This window comes from Phoenix dactylifera, chromosome 9, assembly GCF_009389715.1.
Source record: "Phoenix dactylifera cultivar Barhee BC4 chromosome 9, palm_55x_up_171113_PBpolish2nd_filt_p, whole genome shotgun sequence".
Lineage (NCBI taxonomy): Eukaryota > Viridiplantae > Streptophyta > Magnoliopsida > Arecales > Arecaceae > Phoenix > Phoenix dactylifera.
In genome coordinates, this window is record NC_052400.1 from 867068 (window position 1) to 889248 (window position 22181).

The 22181-nt window shown below is 36.8% G+C and overlaps 1 protein-coding gene across 5 annotated transcripts in view; it reads left to right on the forward strand.

Moving 5' to 3' along the window:
* Nucleotides 1-18079, forward strand: part of LOC103722368 (molybdenum cofactor sulfurase) — a 53170-nt gene extending 35091 nt beyond the window's left edge. For 4 of the 5 annotated variants that reach the window (XM_008812902.4, XM_026810504.2, XM_008812906.4 and 1 more), the window contains 6 exons: nt 6875-6939; nt 10458-10606; nt 14012-14244; nt 15211-15356; nt 17350-17460; nt 17651-18079. In XM_008812902.4, coding sequence (XP_008811124.2) covers nt 6875-6939; nt 10458-10606; nt 14012-14244; nt 15211-15356; nt 17350-17460; nt 17651-17773 — 827 coding nt within the window. In that variant the 3' untranslated portion in view covers nt 17774-18079. The remainder of the gene's footprint in view (nt 1-6874; nt 6940-10457; nt 10607-14011; nt 14245-15210; nt 15357-17349; nt 17461-17650) is intronic. The other variant, XM_008812904.4, reaches the window with a different exon arrangement.
* The last annotated feature ends 4102 nt before the right edge of the window (nt 18080-22181 follow it).

The window sequence follows — 22181 nt, forward strand, 5'->3', positions numbered from 1 at the left end:
TACAAGACCTCGAGGAGTCTGTCTCCTATACACAATCGCATCCTCGCAGACTTTACAAGATCGTGCATCGTGGTTCCTATCCTGTGTAGCATACGTAAATTGAGACTAACCGGTGAATCGAAAACCATTTTGCGGCTGTCTCATAAACGGTGGTCTCCTGTCCTCCACTCTATTTCTAGCCAGCAGATCCATGACCACTAGAACTGCTACTCTCGATCTCTGAATCTGAGTAAACTGACTCCTCGACACTCTCCATTAGGTCTGCAGGTGCTTTTTATTTTTTTTGGTATGCTGGGCAGCTACCTTCTTACCCTTCGTGCTCTTCTCTATCTGGTTATGTTGGGAGGATGTATGTTGTCCTCTTGATCGAGTCGATCAAATAGCGTAGTGGCCTCGTCTAAGCATCTCTTGATTATATCTCTGAAAGGATGTCTCAGATAAGGAGTCATGTAGGGACCGACTCTCCTATGGTTGTGGTTGATTAGCTAGAAAGATGTGTGGAATATTGCAGCCCATTGCTTTGCATCGACCCCAGCCTCACTGGCTATGAACCTGGCCGGTCGTGGAGGTGATCCTCGCTCATCAAGCTCTGACTCTTGCTGCTGGCCCATAAACCATCCGATCATAGGATCATTCTCATCATCAACGAAAGCACTATGGATCGGATCTATGTACTTAAGTTCCACTTTCTCCTGAATGCACTTTAGCCTCAATCTCATATTGTAGTAAACATATACAAGGTCGTTAAGGTGCTTCTGTGTCAAACGGTTCCTCTGCTTGCTGTAGATAAGGGCGAAGGTGGACCAGTTGCGCTCACAGCCACTCGAGGAGACCGTCTGGAAGAGGATTCAGATAGCTAGCTGCTTAAGATTTTTCACAGACAACCCAAAATGAATCTATCATTCAGCTGCAAAAATATTGAAGAAAATTACATGTAAGATAGTACCATATTAGTAACCATCTAACGCCAGATAAATGTCCTCCTAATGTGTAGTATATCTGGATTCATACTTTTCTTACTTATGATAGCTGCCGAGATTCCAAAGTTGTCGGTGCCCTCTCTAAATATTTTGGTCTATAAAAAAGAATCGTATTATACTATGTTAATAATTGAAGATACCGGTTAATTTATACGTCACTTAAGTTAATTTATCTCTTTTAGACATAGAGCCACGACTTCTAAATCTGGCTCCATCTTTTAAAATACATTACATAGAGTGGCTGGAAGTTCGTCATCCATATCGATTCCAAGTACATTGTATTGGAATGAGTGTTAAGGTAGTATGTTGCACATAGAGTTCGTTATTGACTTAGTAAAATTGTACAAGTACAAAAGCAGTTTTATTTTTAATGTTCTTGCGTAGCTTCTAGTTGCAAGTCTCTACCCATCTGGTAGTTTCATCGTCGTTCAATGATGTCGTACTCGTGGGTATGCGTTGGATCTGCCTCCATGATTTGAGTCTTTGCCCTCTTCATTATATGATACAGGAAGCCCATCTAGGGGTACCTCTCATCGTCCATGGCCTAAAGTACTTGATACAATGGTCTAATAGCCTTCACTATCGCAGTGGCCCGCTGCCAGAATGTCTGCCTGGTCACCAAGTCCTCGACACTGCTTCCTTCAGTGTCAGCCTTCACATATCTACTTTTCTGCCACTCGGGACTAACAAACATCTGACGTAGGGCTGCTTTTTTCTCAAGAAGGCTATCAAGTGCAATATAGTTGGTAGCAAATCGTGACTCTTGATGTCAAAATCTCTTCCCTGCATACTTCCTTATCAGTGAAAGGACCCACGTATGGTTATAAATATGTCTAATGATGGTTTGGAGCTTGGACTGTCTCCACAGTCTGCTGCACCCTACGAATCTTCACAATGTCCATCAACATTAGGTCGATACAATGTGCAGCACATGGGGTCTAAAAAATATGTGACTTCCGCTCTATGAAGATCTCCCCGACGACCTTATTTTGTGGTCTATTATCAGTGATGACCTGTACGACATTCTCTTCTCCTACTTAATCAATCACCTCCATCAGTTTCAGGATGTACGCAACGTCGTGCACCTGATCAGAAACATCAACCGATTTGTAGAAGAAAGTCTGCGTATCATAATGTGTCAGAAAGTTGATGTTCTGCCTGGTAGGATCGGTCCAACCATCATTCATCACAGTCAGTCCATATGTGGGCCACTTGCTCTTGTAGGAGGCAGTCCATTTTTCTAGCTCTTCATTACTATCAAGAAGTTCACCATAGATATCCTTCCGACTTGGAGAATCTACATCAAGACCGGCAGCCTATATGGCAAAAATAGCAGACCTATAATACGTATTGTCTGCCACATTCGCTGGGATGTGGCTGAAGTAGAACTAGAATCCAATAGCTCGTCATATATCCTTCTTCAACATTGAGTCAACCCTTTGCTGCTTCAAATCTCTGCTAGAGAAGGCATATGGATCTAAATTATGGATTGTTGCTCCTGGTGGAATCTTTTTGGATAACTTCTTTTTGCTACCAAAAGCTTCTAGCATAGATGCAATCCGGCCTCCGCCTCTGCTGATGGCCTCCCTGACTGAGGAGGTCTTCCCGAACTCTGGATATGCCCTGCTGCTTGTAGAACCAGAGCCTGACTCGTAGTACGAGGGCCCAAATCGAGCCTTATCCTGGCCCAAATTCGCACCAGTTCGCATCGAATTTGAACGGAACCGGCCTGTTTCAGACGGTTCTGGCCGGACCACACCGGTTTCGGCCGGTACGGACTCTTACCGGCCGATTTCTGTCGGTTCGGGAGCGATTTCGGCCAATTCGGGACTGGTTCCAGTCGGTTCCTTCCAGTTCGGATTTGGAACCGAAAATTAATGGCAAACCGATTCGGTTTTGCACTGGGTCGGCTCGGTACTGTCCGAACTAGGCAATTCGGCCTGGTCGGCAGACCATGATACTAACATTGATTTTTCAATGTTTAGTAAAAGTTTAATGGTAATTTAAATAAAAAAATGTCAAATAGCAGCGAAAAGCTTCAATGTAGATCGAATAGGAGTTGATAATTCAAATCAATTTGTTTCCAAGGACTTGTGCTGACATTTGTTTAGTCCATACATCAGTTATACATTGGGGAGATCTTGCATATTTATACAAGGTTAAGAAATTCAAATAATGCCTTCTGACTAGCCTTTTTGGGTGGGATCTTAAGTTGTTACAAATGGTATCAAAGCAGATATAGCCCATAACCTGGCCTATTACTCATATTGACTAGGGGATATTGCAGCACGGACCCATGTAGGGCTGAACATAGGCCAATCATGGTGTTTGATGGATTTGGACTCTTAGTATGGCGAGGATAATAGGGCTTAAATAGAGGGAGTATGTGAGAGCTTGTGCATGCATGCATTTAATCCCATTAGTTATGCACTAGGTGGATATTGGATGCATATAGGGCAATGAACCTAAATAATACCTTCTAGCTTGCCTTCTTAGGTGAGATTTTGGGTCGTTACGGAAAGAAATTGAATACCGTGTCGATGGCAAAGTTCAAACCTGCAGCACAGGCCCATTTGGGCCTGACCATGAACCTATCGTGGTGTATGTGATTGTATTTGATTGAATTTGGGCCCTCAGCCTGGTGTGGATGCCAAGGCTTAAACTAGGGGAGTGTTTGAGGACTTATGCAGATATGTGTATGGTCCACATTAGTTGTGCACCGAAAAGATTTTGGGTACTTATATAAGGCCAAAAAAACCAAATAATACCTTATGACTAATCTTTTTGGGTGAGGTACAATGCTAAATATGTTTTTTTAGCATAAACTGAGCATTAACACCAAGGTATACTATCTCGGTACCGGCTCTGTATCGATGCCACCCTATCACTATATCATTATGGTACGATACGAGACTGGTTCGACAAACTTGGTGTTGATATGCCCTCCTACCTTGTATTAGTACCAAATCGGTACAATACGGTATGTTCCATACTGCCCAGCTCGGTATGTTATGATGTACCATGATTAATACTTTGAAAGACAAAAAGGAAGGCAATGGAAGCCAAAATAGGCCATACCAAGGGTGTACCAGCTAGCTCAAGCTGTGCTGGTTGATATGCTGTGTTTGTGTGGTACATGGTAGGGCTTGTAGCCTTGTACCATATCAATAAGTGCTCGGTGTGGTACTGATTCTAGAGGTTTCAATCCTTGCTTTCTTAGGCTCTGTTAGGAGGCGGAATAAGAAGGAACAAAAGTCTCTTGACCCACTTATTCCACTTATTTTCAGCTAAATAGTCATTTGAGCACATGAAAAAATAAAAAAACTATTTTTGAAAAGGGAAGAACAAGTACTTCCAAGAACATTGTTACACCATAAATGCTGTACTTTTTTTCCTCTTAACCCATTTACCCCACTAACTTGCACCAACAAAATGGCGGAATAATTTAACCTCCCTTTATTCCCTCTTACTTACTCCATTTAACCCAATTATTCTGGATTTTAATTCTCCTTCTAAAAGCAGCCAAGATTCCACAGAATATGAACACTACAAACTACCTCTAGCTCTCAGAGATAATATAGACTGATTCTCCATACTTATAGCACAAATATATAACTTTGCCTTCATATCTCCTATATGCTTCTACATCACCACGCAAAAAATCTTGATCTATTAAGTAAATTCTTGATTTATCAAAAAAATATAGCCTCCTGTAAACTTTGCACTTTTGAGTCCATGTGATTCAATCCGTTTATCTCTAAACTCTCATGTATCTTTTAGAAGGTCAATGACAAATTTCTTCACTACAATTAATGCTGTTGCTTAATTTATGGATCTCAGTTCTTGTGTAATACCTTATTCAACAAAAGAGTTCCTTCATGAAATACTCATTATAGAGATGATCTTATCATTTATACCTCATTTGTTAATGAAATAACAACCACATACAAGCCACCATAACAAGAGTATTTTGTTCTCCAGTTCTTTTCAACAGTAGATTATTTGGATAGTTTCCTAGCTCTTTAAGGTCATATTCCACTCTTGACAGAAAAAGATGAGCTGATAAAGTTACTAGGATGAGATATTTGTTGCACTTGGCCAACAAACCACTATTTGCAGCAAAATATACTCAATTCATCATTCATGCATGTTGGTTACCCTTGAAGATCTTGGTACATGTTAACCATGCGAGTTCTTAGTTCATCGTGACTATGCATTCAATAGTCACACCTTTCCCTCAACTCTTCTGCACCATCAAATTCTCCATGACTATCTGCTTTATAACCAAGTCCATGTCCGGTAATGCCTCTTCCAGTTTGTTCATCACCCGTAGTCATGCATGATGTGGAAAAAGATATATGTTGAATCTGAGGCGCAGATTTTACTAGGTGACTGTTATCGCCAGAGCCAAAAACTATCCTTGATAGTTGATAGTGTTCAGATTGTTGAGATTAGCATGAACAGAAACTTGGCAAAAGTTCTTCAAACAGTTGCTTCTACTTCTTAATCCTCTAGGAAGGTTTAGTAAGCAAATAGTTCCCATCAGTTTTCTGAAAGTACTAAAGTACTCATTCAGGGTCTGGGTGATGTTTTAAGATATTTATATCTCAATGATTTGCAATTTGGCCTGAATTTATGGTTAATGCTTTCTTCTGTATGGACATGATCAAAACCCATTGTTAGTGTGATGTGATACACAGGCATGTGAGATTTGCTTTCAATGGAATGGTTCTTGGTGGCTATGCATGTTGTCGATTTGGAAGATTGAAACAGATATACATCCAAGCTCATTGTTGAATATATTGTGTCAGTGATACTATATAAGTATCATTGAACTATGTAAGTATGATGGTAGATAATTTCTTAACATGTTCAGTCTCCTGAACATATATCCACTTCCTTTGTGGGGGTTTTATTTTGAGATTAATTATTGCTCCATGAACTGTGGAAGCTCTTGATATGTGGTATCTAGGCTGAGTATTAGATTAAAAAATGTTCAAATTCCATGCATACCAAATCCATGAAAAGAATTGATTATTGCACTCTCTATTAATTGTACATATGCGAACATGAATAGTAAGCCCTAGACCAAAAATATTGTTTTGACTGTATGGTTCATGTCACCTCCTATTCCTAGCCACTTCTATAATAGAAAATACATAGGCATCTTGTTAAGTGACTTCAGTCTTCTCAATTTTTCTGACCCTCAACCTGTATTCAACTCCCTCTTCTCACTAGGCTTTCCTAAATTCCTTTTATCCTGACCTCGATTCAACTCCCTATCCTCACTACGTTGTCCTAAGTTCCATTTTTCCAGACTCTCAAATTGTAATCTCTTAAACCTCTGTTCATGTGATCCTTACTATCTCTTCTGGTGAGTTGGAGGAAGAGCTGGCTTGGATGGAAATCAAGGGCCTTGATTAAGTGAGGACCCAGTCTGGTAAGGCAGGAAAAGAGAGAGGGGTGGGGTGTTCACACTGCAAAGGGTAACAGGCTTGAATTCAATGAGGTTTGACACTGGTGAGGGAGAGGATAACTATGCTTGGACTCTTACTGCCTTCCGCGATGGCAAACAAGTGGAGCTAATGGCTTAGGGCTAGCGGATGCATCAATTGGGTGATGTGGGCCATGCCACTTGATTGGCCTGTACCTTTATCTTAACTGAATTATCTGGTTCAATCTTTGCAAGAGTACAGAAGAAACAACTGTGGAAAATGATATTTGCCCTTACCTTTATCTTAACTGGCTTATCTGGTTCAATCTCTGCCTGAGTACAGAAGAAACAGCTGTGGCAAATGATACTCGTTTAGGCATGCATATATGTCTGTTTTAAAATATGTAGTAGTCAAAACTAATTCAAAATATTTTATGTAATTCTATGAATTTCTGAACAGGCCTGAAATATGACCGAGAATGGCTTCTCAAAGGACCAAGTGATGAAATTTTGACTCAGAAAAAGGTCTGTTGAACTTTTCTACCTAATTAATTAATGTTCTGTTTTTAAGTAATCAGCTGCATGTTGATGAGTTTCATAGGTTTGAGATATATTATTATATGGTATATTGCACATGTTTCCATTTTTGTTTGTCTATAATATAACCATCAATGGTATCCCAACTGTTTATGGTCAGCTAAGTTCCCTTGTATGTTAAAAGTAGCGATGTCTCTTACAGGTTAGGTTGGTTTGACAAAAGCAATGCACAAGTAATGCAATTACAACCTAATGGAATTTCTGAAATCTTGCTTGTTTTAGTAAACAAATATAGCATGTACGGCTTGTGCATTGGAGACTAAAGAGACCAGAGGAAACAACAACAAATTAATTCACAGTTACCAACTTTTTAAATGTCAAATTATGTAACATGGAACAATACGGTGACTACAACCTAATGAAATTTCTGAAATCATGCTTGTTTCAGTAGACAAATATATCATGTACGGCTTGTGCATTAGGGACCATGGAGACCACAAGGGGGAAAAACAAATTAATTCACAATTAACCACTTATCAAATGTCAAATTATCCAACATGGAGCATAATTATACTCCATAGGACATTTAAAGAGAGTATAGTCTAACAACTGTAGTCAGAAAGGGCATGTTATAAACAATAAAAGCCTTTGAAGATGTTAATGATATTTTCTTATGATGCTTAACTTTTATTTATGTTTATTAGGTGTTACTACTGGTATTTTAAGAAGTGTCTGATATAATGTAGATGTTACATCAAGTTAGACATGTAACATTCCAAGTTGCTAAATCAACAAGTAGTCTGTAGTCTGTACCATCCCAACCCTACTGAGAAGTTCAAAATTCCAAGTAGCAATTTGAATAAAAAAGAAGAATGACAGAGAATAAAAGGCATCATATACCAAAGAAAAGGAAAGAAAACCAAAGGTAGATTGCACAGTGTTCAGCATGCATACATGTCCCACATTTTTTATATGGGGTTTAAGATATTGTTTTAATGCATGGAATAACTTCTGACTTGAAAGAAATTTGAATCTTTGACATTTTAAGAAAAATAAAAAAACCCTAAAAAACATGTTAATGCTGGTGACGTTCTGGGATGTGCTGCAAATTGCCGGGGCATGCCATATGGGTGGCTGGCTCGGCCCATGCCACCAGCACTTAAACCCTTGATAAGAAGAACAATCATTTCCTTAACAAGAATTTGATCTCTGTGCTCTTAACTCTTCTCTACCAATTCTTGATAATATGATTCTGTAGGTCTTTCAAACTTCTTTTGTAGGAATGGCATCGAGTATATCTGGTATGCTGATCTGATAAAGTTCATATATCTTTTTTGAGGTACCATGGTTATCTGAAGAAAGGTGCTATATGATGTTCAGCTAAAATATATGTATTGGGACGGTGTTTGTCAGAATATAGCTTCTCGAAAGATAAAGAATGCTTGGAACAATGAAATTTCATGAATGTTGCGTTTTGTTTTCTAGAATGACAGTTAATGTTTAATTCTAGATCTTGTTGAGCAGTTGATACATGATTAAGTTTGTTCAAGCTATGATGAGAGTTCTAAGATTTTTAGGTAGATTGTTACCATTGCAGTGTAGATCCTATGGAAATACATAATAATGGATGTTTGTTGAATTAAGTTAATCATGTTACTGGGGTTTTGAAAAGCTCCATCATGACATGGATTATGATAATACCATCAATTCTGCGCTGCAAGAATAAATGGCTTAGCTTTAAACTTGTCATGAAATTTCACCCAATGGATTTATTTAATGTAGGAGATTGTTTTCGAAGTGACAGCTTTTGGTTTTAGTTTGAACTTCTTATGCATTACAGGAATTAGGCTTAGTGAGAGGGATACTTGAGTCATTTTTGGTTTTCTTATGCAATTCAGTTGTTTAGGATTCTTTTGGTCTACAGTTAGCTCAGAAATCATTGGATTGCGAGATCAATTGGCAAAATGTTGAAAGCATCTATAGGATCAAAGAACAGTTCACCTAGTAGGAAAGAGATTTTCATTTCATGGTTCCTTATCTATTGATAGGCTCCAAGCTTCAGGGATGGTTAGCCTAAAATCAAGGAACCTTCTGCAGAGGGACCGTATTTAAGGTGCTAGAAGTTAGTATTTTTTTTTCCTTTCTTTAGACTACTTAAATTTTTGAATCAAGCAATTTGCAATCAAAAAGACTCTGTTCACAGCCCAGTTTATTATATCTGGAGATTGATTCTGTGACTATTGTTTGGCCTAAGCTTGGAGCCAGTTTCTCATAGGGGAACTGGAGCAATCCTGTTTATAGCCAAATAAGAATACTTAACATGGAATTACTATAAGAAGCTTGGTAATATTTTTCATTAACTTGGAACTGAAAGCTTACTCTGGAAACAATTATTGCGTTAAATTTAGAAGGATATAATAGGTAATCCGTAATCCCATTTGGGTACCACCATGTATGGTTTTCAAGTGTCTTGATGAGATGGATATTTGAATAGGACATCCTAATTTGATTTAAAAGGATTACGTAGTCTATGATATATATTTTAATATTATGATGTCTAAACAATGTATTGGTCATTTATTGACTGTTTAGGTTTTCTTTTTCTTATATGGTTAGCAGCTAGTTTCTTAACTATGTGAGTTAATAAACCTGCAGTTGCTTACCATCTTTCATGACTATTATCTATTGGGACACTAGCATTCTCTTTGGTTTCACTGCATTTAACCATCCGTCTAACGGTAATGGGTTAACTTTTTCCCCTTATTAACAATTCATCTGTAGATCGTGCACTATTGTAATTGTTTAATGTCTTTGTCATCTGTTAATGATGCAGAACCAAGGGTTCTAGGCTCTAGCAATCAATATCTCAGACTACAAGCTTCAGCAAGCTCCCTTTGTTATCTGGACTTCTAATTAATTATTTGCTTCCTCAATGCAATAACTTTACAAGAGATGATAATGAAATGTTTTTTTGCTACTCCTTCCAAATGTTCAACAGAAAGAGTAAATGATACAGAGCATATTATATAAAAGAAATTCCAATTAGAGATGCAAAAGATTGGTATTTCAGTAACTGTTATCAGTAATTGCTAAAAGATTTTTAGGGATGGTATTTTTTTCATAATCTTTTATGAACAGAAGCTGCAATAGATCTAACATTTAACATCAATCATATTAAAGTATCATTTAACATACATAATATATATTCGTACATGTAGACAAGCATGCATCATGTATGTGTGTTTTTATGTATTCCTTTATGTGCTTATGCATTTACTACATGACATTTGTTATATGTGTTTGTCATATGAGCCATTTTTGTTGCTTCATAGAGTTGCTTTCAGTAATTGTCAGGTTATGTTTTGTTGCTGTTATGTATATTGTGTATTTGCAGATACATGTGCAAGTTTTTTTCCTTTTCTTTTTGACTTAAATGATAAGAATCACTTTTATTTCTTAAGAGCATTTCACTTTCGATGTCAAATTTATAAGAATTTCATTTGCAGGTACCTGAAATGTGCAATATCCGTACATTTGTTGATTTAGAGCAGGGAAAGCTGTTTCTAGAATCACCACGCTGTAAAGAGAAATTGCAAGTTTCTCTTGCAAAGAATTCATTTTGGGAAATGGAGGAAATGAATGCCTATGGTCAAAGGTATGCATTCCTTATGTATTTTAGCATATTTTATTTGTTGTCTCTGTGAGATCAATCTGCCAATATTTATACAATTATGATTGGTTGGATAATTATTTTTGAATATTGTCTTTTGCATGATTACAGTACTTATTGTTATTTTTTACTGACATGTAAAATTACTTTGAAGTAACAGTATTGGATACATTTGCATTGCATGCATGCATTTGGTGCTTCATATCAAATTTTTCATGTGTAGTGTATATATCTTGGCTCATTTATATGTGCAAAACAAAAAAAATATGTTGTACACAAAGTAATATATGCATGTATAACCAATTCATAACCTTTACAGAAGTTCAAATTAACTTGTACCAGACAGTTGAAAATTTGTAGACATAGCTCCCCTCAAAAGGACAGGAGGCCTCACCATGAAAGCTAAGGAGCTAAGGAGAAAAGCTGAGATATGGACAGACTGCACATAAATAGAACCAAGTCTATCTGAAACCAAATATGTTAGTAGCATTCTATTTGCAACCAAATTATGAGCTAGGGAGGAAAGGATTCATCAACCTTTTTTTTGTAAAAGAAAAAGGAAACCAAATGGAGGATAGAGGAGCAGTGGTCTGGCAAGAAGAGAAGTGGGTTAGAATTCTTCTTACAAGGAGGGATGGGATCAGCACCCTCTACTCATTCTCAATTACTACACTAGCCTCATGAATTTTAAAGTCTCTTCAGATGTTCCAATGAAAAGAAAGTAAATGGAAAATAAAAAGAGAGGAGATGGATAATGCTAACTAAATAAACAAGTAACTAATTGTGTAAAAATGTAATATGTGGAGTATTGGATGTAAATCTAATGCAAGAGAGTAAATAAGCCAAAACCATGAAGTTAAGAGAACTGCTTCTTTATGCAGGTTGAAGGAGCAAACAGAGCCTTGGTTAGCTACATCCTGATTGCCTAATGGAATGATGTTCTAGTTGAGAGACGAAGAAAAAGCCAATCTTATGCAAAATGAACTAGCCAATGAGAAAAGAAATCACATGTAAAAGAAGGAAAATAGGAGAGTTGAAGTATAAGTGATACACTTGATCTTCGCTACCTTTTTGGGTGAGACTGAATCATAATTCTCATATCGCTGGGAAGAAAGCCCTTAATATCATGGATATTAGGGCCTTCCACCAAATTAATGTAGTGCAGATATTATAAGGATGGATCAGGACATCATGATTAAATGGTGAACACCAAGGTTTTAAGTATTGCATTCTGATATATGGCTGAGCTGTGCTGTGTTAGTGATGGGCATGCTCTAGCAGCAAAAATTGGATCACAAGCATGCACGTACCAGTCCAACACTAGCTTGTTACATTCTGAACGGCATGAACTGTCATGAGCACACATGGCAATCCTTGTTCAGAACATGTCTGGTTTTCACCAGTAACCAATTAAAGTATTATCTGATGCACTTATAAAAGGATTTTCTGTCGCATGTTTGTTTGGTTAGTTGCAATCTTTTCGTGCTAGCACATGCCTAGTGTCGGTATGGCATGATTCAAGGCATGTATAGTGCGCACCACAAAGGGGAATTGAATTGGAATGGAAATAAATGCTACTCATTACAATATTTTTGCTCATGCCTTCAAAATGCAAAATCTCCAAGCTTTTGCCCCAAGCTTTGTGAGACTATATGCGTAGAGGGAAGGCAATGTTTGACAGCAAGAACTATAGTGAAATGTGACGCACTTGAAGAAAATCTGGACCATATATTAGTCAAAATAGAATTCTCAAGGGACTCAGAATTTTTAACATCATTGTTGCCATCATCATTGCCACCATCATGTATCACTACCACTTGTAGAAATATAGATTATATATTGGTAAAAACAGAAATTTTTAAGGAACACAGAATTTTTAACAATTATTAGCAATTATTGATTCCAAACTGAGATTACTAGAAACATAAAGAATGACAGATGAGCTTTGAGTTACATAAATACAAGGTTCAAACAAGAGACTCATATTGCATGAGTTTTGAATACGGTAAGACAGACTTGTCTTATCAAATGGATTATAACAATAATAGTCCATATGTCTTATGAATTATGATGAGCTTATTAAATTTACCAAGGGTTTGCTTCAGGTCATTTATAAAGTATAATAGGTCATATACTCGTTTGAATTATATGGAACGTGATGTTTTCTTATGCTGTAATATGGAATGGGTATGATATCACACTGCAAGACCACTTTGTGAAACATCATAGATGGGATATACTGAAACCTCTTATTTCCTTTCCATTTCTTTAGGTGGTGATGATCTAGAACCCTCAATGTGAAATTTCAATTCATGAACTCTCCCTCCCTTCTTCCTCCCTCTCCTTCTACCTCTCCCCACTCCCCCCCCCCATCTCCCCCTGTTTTTGGTACACCTCAGGTTGGTACAGTACGTACGTACTAAACTGGTAGCCAGCTGCTACAACCCCGGTATCGGTTCAGCAAGACTTGGTTGATAACAAGCTTACACTCATTTGGTCAATAAATAAATTCCAAACAAGAAAGTAATTGCATTTAATAGTGTGTGTGTGTGTGTGTATATATATAATTATTACTTAGATGTAAAATGGTTTTTTTAGTACTTTATAAAGTTTATCGATCTACTTAATCATTCAGTTAAAAATGCCTGAGGACCTCATAGTGTTTAATGCCATTTGACCACTTTGGAAACCTTTGTATTGATTGTAAAGTGGGATGCCAACTTGTTTCTTCTTAATCCATTCCCCTCTTCTCGCCCCCAAAAATATATATATAAAAAAAGTTGAGGGTTTAAATTATATGCCAAGATTACTAGAGATCTGCAAAATCTTTGTAGGCCGTACTCTTATTTGAATTTCATTGCTTATTTATTGGTAAGTCAAATCATATCGATTGAAAACTTTATGCTTCATTTTGTCTTCTTTTTGCTAAGAGATTGTTTGATTAAAAGTTGGTTCATGAATCTTGGATCATTTTTCTTTTGATAGAATTCATTTTTTTCCATGTTTTTTTTTTTGCAAACTAACATCTATAGTTTGTATCATCTCTACATATTAGACATAAAAAGTGGTTTTTTGGAACTGGCAGCATGTTGTTGATGTTAAGATCCTCCAAATGCTTAATGCCCTAAGACATTAGTTTTTACCCTAGTTGGGGAACATGTGTCTTACTTTTAATGATTTAGAGGAATTATAGCATGCCTCTGAAGGTATAATGCCATGTCATGTCTTAATCTTTTGATGCCCTCCACCCTCATTGCTTTTTAGGCAGGTCTACTTGTATGTGCTTGTAATTTTTGGCAAAATGCTTCAAGTCATAAGAGATTGAGTTTCAAAGTTTGGTCATATATGAATCATTATTTCAATCCATTCGAAATTTCCATCTGAAACCAGATATGAAGTGATGACTTATGATGATGAGGTCAATATGTGGTTCACGGAAGCCATTGCTCGTCCTTGTACCTTTGTGCGATGTTCAAGTTCCAAGAAACGTTCGTGCATGAACAAGGTTGGTAGAGAAGGCCAATGCAGGGATAGTGAGAGCAAATTAACTTTTGTTAATGAAGCACAGATCTTATTAATATCGGAGGATAGTGTTCATGATCTAAACAGCCGGTTAAACTCAAGTATGTGTTTCTTTCCTTTCTAGTTTTACTTCTTGGCCTGTAACTTTACAGCTTAGATGGTTATTGTAAAGTCCTGCTTTTTTTCTTTTCTATAACATTGATTAATTGTTCATAAATTTTCCGTGCACTTTAAGAGCTAGAGGTGTCAATAAATTGAACTTGCTTTGCTCTTTACAAATCACCTCATGGTTAGACTCCATGCTTCCAGGCCAAGCTCATACATGTTAAGTCGGCTCTGTAGTAACTTGCATCTATGTTCGGAAAAAAAATATATGAAACAGGAATTAGTAAGTTACAAGTCCTTTTCAGTACAGTTTTCATCAAAGTTGCATATGACTTCCTATTCTGGTTCATCTGGTGTTTTAGTCTCTTCTATCCAGTATTCTCCTTCAGTTTATGTGGTTAATTGCCATGACATGATCTGCATATCACATATATCACAGTATTTCCATTTCTAGTTATAAGAGTTAATACAGCTCAATGATCAGGAAGGTTTCATCATTCGTACTACAAGTTGTAGTACATCTTTTCTTCTTTAAGCACCTTCATGCATTGAATGCATCCTTTTAAAAGCTCACCTGCAAACCTCGCATGGTACTTTTTAGGCAGATCTACAAATCAATTGAAACTTATCTAGGCACCTCTTCTCCTAGTCATTCCACCAAGCATAATCGGCTATAGCCAACAAGCAGGGGTTGATTCAGCTAGTCTTGTTGAGTTATTTCAGTGTCTCTTTCTTCTGATGGCCTATGTATATCTCTTTAGTAGAGCTTTTGTTGAAATAATAATGTCCTTCATGATCCAAGTGATGTATTATGTGATATTCTGTCTTATTGCCACTTCCATAGATTTGGAAGTGCTCAGCGATTGGTTGATGTGCAAACTTGTGATTACTTGAAATTTGGTATATTTATTGTCTGCATTTGTGTTAGCTACTTAAGAAATGTCGGTTTCTCTTTCTTCTAGCAGATATGCAGAAAGATTACTCTGGTTCAGGGCAGCCAGTGCTTGTTGATGCAATGAGATTCCGTCCCAATCTTATTATTTCAGGAGCAAAGCCATATGTTGAAGACAGCTGGAGAAGCCTGCAAATTGGAGAGGCACACTTTACTGTAAGTTCCATAGAACCCTTCTTAGAAAGTATAAAGCTGCTTTTTCCCTATAATTGATTACACATGCCCTGAGCATGCCCCCGCACACTTTACTGCCACACTGGATCAGAGTAGATATATCAGATAGTGCTTATTCATTCTTCTTCATTTTTCTGATGCAAGAGAACCTTAGAAAACCCTACTATGCAACGACAAACACTTAAAAAAGAGAATCCTGAGCTCTAAATTGTGCAAAACCCTACTCTTGATGCAATATAATAGCAACTTAATAATCTGAAAACTAAAATATGAAACTAATTATCAACATTTACATCAAAGCTTGTCTGTTTTTCTTAAGCAAAGCATGTATGATTGCATGTGTCTTGGTGGTCGAGCACTTCCTATCCATAAGGACGTTCATGTTATTTTTCTTTTAGCTGAATATAAGCATCTCAATTTTTACTTACAAACTAGTCCATGTTTTGCTACTTAGCAAGCTTCAAACACAGATTCCTTCCCTGTGAAGAAACACGATGCAAATAAAATTAATTTACATCTAATGTGAAACTAGTTCAATATGTTAACCTAAGGTCCACAGTTTTGCTATGGACTTATCAATGTGTAATAGCAAAGTCTCTATAATTGCTCATTGTCTTTCGAAAATAGAATGATCAATTTGAAATAAGTCCATCCACAAGGTTTTGTTTCTTTGTGTGGCAGAACTAAACTTTAAACAACTCTATCCGATTTTGTCCTTTTATCTCTTTTCTGCATGAAGCAGTTTGATTTATGCCTATGTATGTGGGCGGAGCTTTTTTTTTTTTTTTGTAAGGATTTGAGGTTCCTGCATGACAATTTTCTTTATGTAACCTGAATTTTGTGTCTTGCTTTATGACATAAGTTACAAAAAAAAAGGTATTAAGAGTTATTTTTCTAGTCTATTCTCTCTGAAGGTTGTTTAATAATGGACTATTCTCTTGAGAGTGAAGTAGTGCATAATCAATAATATGCTTTCTCCATATAAGAAAATAAATTGCGTATATTCATTTCTGTCTAAATGTTACTAAGACCTTATAGGTGTTGACAGAGAGGTAAGTAAGGACAGATACTATTGGATATAAGAGAGTAAATGGAGGGCAGTGGTTTGTAAATTTAAAATTATGAGTTGGATGAAGATGTCATGCTGGAAGCTGATTCTGCTGTTGCATATACTTCTGAAAGAGTGTAACATGTAGTGAGTCCGTGTATTATTCATGTTTGATAATGCAGCTTTATTGAATAATGTTATGGCATTTTATTCCGTGTATAATGTACCCATCCACAGGAAAAGAATAAGGAAAGGAAAGAGGAAAGAAAGAAGAAAAGAAACGAAAGGGAAGAAGGAGAAGAAAAAGGAAAGAAAGAAATGATGGAAGAAAGAAGAGAAGGAAAGAAAGAAAGAAAGAAGAAGAAAAAAGGAAAGAAAGAAATGAAGGAAAGAAGAATAAAAGGAAAAAAAAAAGAAATGGAGAATAGCAAGGAAGGAAAAAAAGAAAAAAAAGGGAAAGAAGGAAGAAAGAAAGGAAATAGAAAAAGGATAAGGGGCCCAAACCACCTTGAGCTGCTCTACATCGGCGGAACTAGGAGGTTGCACTTGGTTCAGGCCTGTTTGGCATGGTTCGGACCTGTTTGGCCTAGTTCAGACCCTTTACTAAGCCAACCCCCCAAACTGATCTGCTACCATGCTAGTCTAGATCGGTACACCCTGAACATGTCAGTTCGGGTCTGTTTGGCGGACCATCTTAACCATCCTAGTGGTGTCTGCATATTTTCTGTTTAACTTTTAATTCTATTGTACGATTATTCACTGTTTATTAGGAAACACTAATTTAGAATACCAATCTTAATTTCAACACCTCTTGGGAATGGTTTCTTAAATCTAATTCTGTTCTAAATCATATGCTATGAAGTCTACTGATATCATAGTTCAATATATTGGACATTACTAAGTTACAGGTGTGCTGCTCCTTTTCAGTCATTGGGTGGATGCAACCGCTGTCAGATGATTAATCTTGATCAGCAATCCGGACAAGTGCGAAAATTGAAGGAACCTTTGGCAACATTAGCTTCGTATAGACGAGTGCAGGTCAGTCAGTCATGATCCAGTTAATTCTTTTTAGATAACTAAGATTAAAAAAAAAGAAAAAGATGCACAATACTAAAACAATTAATCAGAGTATGTTCATGACTTCTTTAGAGATATTATAGTGTCACAATCTGCAGCTTATCAAGTTTTTGCATTCCTGAATGAAATAATGTCATCTTCATGGAAGCAGGGGAAGATTCTATTTGGTGTTCTGTTAAGATATGAGGACTGCATCATGGAGGATGGAGAAGAAAAGAATGGCAAGGAGAGATGGCTTCAGGTGGGGCAAGAAGTTTATCCATCTATTGATTAGTTGAGGAGAAAAAAGAAAAAAGCTCAACCTGGAATCTTCTTTCTTAACCTAAAGAGATGTTATAAATTACCTGCCCTGAGTTGCAGATGAAGTGGCAGTTTGAGATAGAACTACAGATAATAGAAGATTTTGCTTATAATCCATTTCCCCCCAAAAAATAGTCAAAATGGATTTACAAACAGGTGAATGTAATAGGGATAGTGACCTGTATTTTATGTGTATGTATATCTGCTTGGATACATCATGCGCAGCATCTTCCATAATTGTGTATTAGCGTAGAAGAGAAAAAGAGTTGTCGTTTTGCTAGTTTAGTTCCATAATTCTTGGCTGCCTGAAATCCAGAGAGTAGCAAGTTATTGTTCCATTTATTTGGGTTTAGGTCTAGAGATTATTCCTCATTTCAACTCGATTGAGAACATAGGAGATCAGGAAAAATAAAAAAATTCTCATCGCTTTAATCAAAGTTCTTTGCAAATGGTATTCGTCATGAGGATTCATAAAAAAATAAAGAATTAAAAAAAAAAGAGGAGGAGGAAGAAGAATAAAAAATGGAAAACAAAAAATAAGAAAATTGAAACAAGGAGGGGGGAAAGAAGAGAATCTATCCAACTTTGCAATTATCACATATGGGAGACTCAGTTCTTTATTTCTTGGCAATGATGGATTGCATGAGCCCCAAAACACCGACTTTTTAAGAGAAAAAGGCAAAAAGGATACCTCCTAAGGGAAGGTTCTAAATTTATTCAAACCATCTATGCATAAATGGGTAGAGAAGCCTTCTTACACAGAAAAATGATGTCATTTTTTGTTCGAAAAAGGGAGTGTTTCTTTTGCTTCCAAATACTATAGCATGTACTATTCCTTTTGCACCAGCTTTAAAGCTTAAGTGTCCGATTTTTTTTTTTTTATCATCTTTCTTCAGAAGAAAGAATTACAACTTGCACTCTAATTGGCAATAACATAGAGCACAACCACAGTATTAATCAATATGTTTTATGAAGATTATCTTCAATAAGGAGCTTAGATCAACTGCCAATTACACAAAAAATTATTTCTTTAAAGAACAGATTGAGAAAAAAATTAGTAGCCTCTGAAGGCATCTACCGAGAGAGGGCTAGACATTGCGAGAAAATTTTGTAGTTGCATGAACACATTCCCTATCAATTCTTCCATGTTGCTTCTGAACATAAAGATTGATTGGCCACTTTCCATCACCTGTAGATGCCAGTCATAGAAACCTTAGGAAAGAGGAGGAGAAAAAGAGGGTGTGATGGCCTGATCAAGGCCTGATCCGCTTGACCGGCCTGACCCAAGCTTGGCCCAGCCCAAGCTCCCATAAAATAGAAAGAAAGAAAGAAAAATAGAGAGAAAGACTCCCATTGGAAGTCTTTTTCTCCATCCAACTCTGTGGGAGTCTACTTCCAAGAGCCAAGGGAGGCTTGCCTCCCTACCTTTCTTTCTCCTTCGCCGACAATTATCGAGCTCCATGCTCTCTTTTTTTCCGTTGAAGTTCGTGGTTGCCTATCATTGTGCCCGTCGGAAATCGAGCCCGGAGAGCTCGCCGGAGCCAGGGTAAGGCCCTTACGTTCTTTCCCTTTATTCTCTTTCTTTCACGACCTTAAACCACCATCGTCAATGGAGAAATTCGTTGAAAATTGGATGGATTTCAACTCTCCTATTTTTACCGGTCCTTCTTTTCCCTTCTCCGACCACCACTGCCACCAGCATTCGTCGCCGAGAGCCCCAGCCCCTTCCTACATCTGCTCGAGTCGGAGCCAGACCTCCAACCGCCAGCAAGCGGGCTTGGATCCGAGAATGACCGAGCCAATAAACCCCCTTCTTGGCCTTATTTTTAAATTGAATTTGGCCAGCCGACTGCCACCGTCGGCTACTTTCCGCCGCCACCACCCTCCCATTGGTTGTCACTTTGTCGGACCACCATGATCACAGCCACCAACTGCCTTCCTTCTCTGTTTTGCCAAAAAAGAAGAAAAAAAAAGAAAAGAAGATGAGAGAGAGAACTATCCTTCTCTTTCTCTCTCATATTTTCTCTTCTTTCTCTCTCATCTTGCTCTTTTTCTCTTTCAAAAGACCCATAGATCCATGAACCGAGTTCCATCGACTTGATCTACGAATCCAAGTTGACCCTTGCAAACAACCCTAATTTGCCTTGGTGCTTAAGTTGTCTACTGGACGATCACCCTCATTGATTAACCATGTTGATTGACCTTGGTCTGATTGAATCTGATTCATTGAGCGAAACGTCTAGACCTGACCTACATGAAACCATCGTATGCTTGGTCAAGTCTTCTCGAATTATTTATTTAAAGTTATCATTTAGAAATTAATTTTGTTGTTAATATTTCAAATAGGTCTAGTGGAGTCGCCGAGCAAAGCCCGACAGTCCAAGAAAAAAGAGGTAAGTAAATCTTATGCTCCTTACTAGTTTTTGAACTTGTGACCATAACACTAATTATTAGTTTTTAAATTTTCACTTATGAAAATATAAAAATAGTATTAAATGTTGATGATTTCATGTTTTTTTAAAATCAAAGATTAAGCATATGATATTATAAAACTCATAATTTATTATAAAATAATAATTCAATGATTGTTTTACTGTTAAGCACTATTTATGAACTATGAACTCCAAATTTATAAAATATATATTTTTGTTAAAAAAAAATCATGATTATTCTACTATTAAATGCTTATTTATGAGTTATGAAGTCTATGTATGGCCCTAAAAGTGGTAGATCGACATCTAGTTCCATATGACCTTGCTAGCGGGTAATAGTAGTTGGTATACGATCATACCTGCAGGTAATAGTAGTTGGCATGTGATCCTACCGGCGAGTAATAGTAGTTGGCATACGACCTTGCCGACGGATAATAGTAGTTAGTGTTTTCCGATTACGGCCCTGTCACAGATATAATAGTGACCTTAGCATTTAGTTTGCGAGTAGTAATTTGATCAATGATATAGTTAATTGATAAATAATTTATGATTTTAATTATACAATACACTTGGAACCATGTTTACGATATATTGATGATTTATGTATACATAATTGACTTTATGACTTACTTTATCATATAATACTATGGTATGTTCTATTTTGCAATAATTTTTATTTTCTATATATAATGCATTGGTTCATGCAAAAATTTATTCTTAATCTAGTAAGGCAGTGAAATATTAATTTACTGAGCTGTATCGCTCATATATCTCTATTTTTATTTTTTTCTCTCTAAATAAATAGAATTGAAAAAAAATGAAGTATAGTACATGTTTAAAGTTCACACTAGCAAATTTAACGATTTTGTTGAAAAATTTTAGATTGACTATGAATTTATAGTTTATGGATTTAAAATTTATATCGGGATTTAGACACTATGCAATATTGAAGATTATGGATTTAAAATTTGTACATGGATTTAGACGCTGTGCAATATTAGTTATATTTAATAGATAATAAAATTAGACTATTATTTATTATTTTATTTAAAAGAAATTTAGAAGTTAAATAAAATATTTGACTTCGTATTATTGTAGGTTGTACCGTAATAGCACGACAATGTCGTGCTCGATAGCACGGCCATGTTCTGGCATGATGATAGAGATGCGACCATTTGGGCAAGCTCCACCTCACCTCTTTAGTTGATATCACACGAGTTTGCACGTTAAAGCAAACATATACAGATCCAACTTTCCCCTCTTCGAGCAAGTTTGACAACTTCCATGATTGGCAAACTCCAGCCCAACAGTTTCACGAGACATGTCTACCTGATCATTTGATCTGCTTTCCAAAATATTGACATTCAATGACAAGAATATAAACGAGCAAATTTGTGGAATGCAATCGAACCAAAAGCAATGGTCCGTTGTTTTCATGAGGATGCAAGAACGACAAGGAAGAAACTCGGTGATTATGCTCTTTACCACCAGTTAATGGTACAAGATGACAATTAATTGTTTGTTCAGCAATCGAATTTGAAGGAAAAAGAAAGAGCTCAGTTAATTCATAAGCACTCCTGCACTTCTCGACAACTGTTTATCACCCCACTTAACATCTGAAGCAAATTGGACAGTTCGAGGAGATATCCTAAAGGAGTTTCTTACCATCTGACCTACCATAGATGAAATAGTAAATAGCTACTCAAGAGTGAACAACGGGCTCTTGTCATAGAAAAAAATTCAACACCCAAAACGGTTAATCTTTTTAAGGAAAGGAGGAACATTTGAAAGCTGTTATTAGTCAGATCGAGCATGCATCACTTCATGCTGTTAAGTAAGAAAGATCCATAGAATTTATCCTTTCCAAGGAACAGGTAATCATGTACACAGTGTTTTAAGAGACCCATGGAAAACCTATGAAAAACGAAAAAGAAGTATCATAGCCAGCTG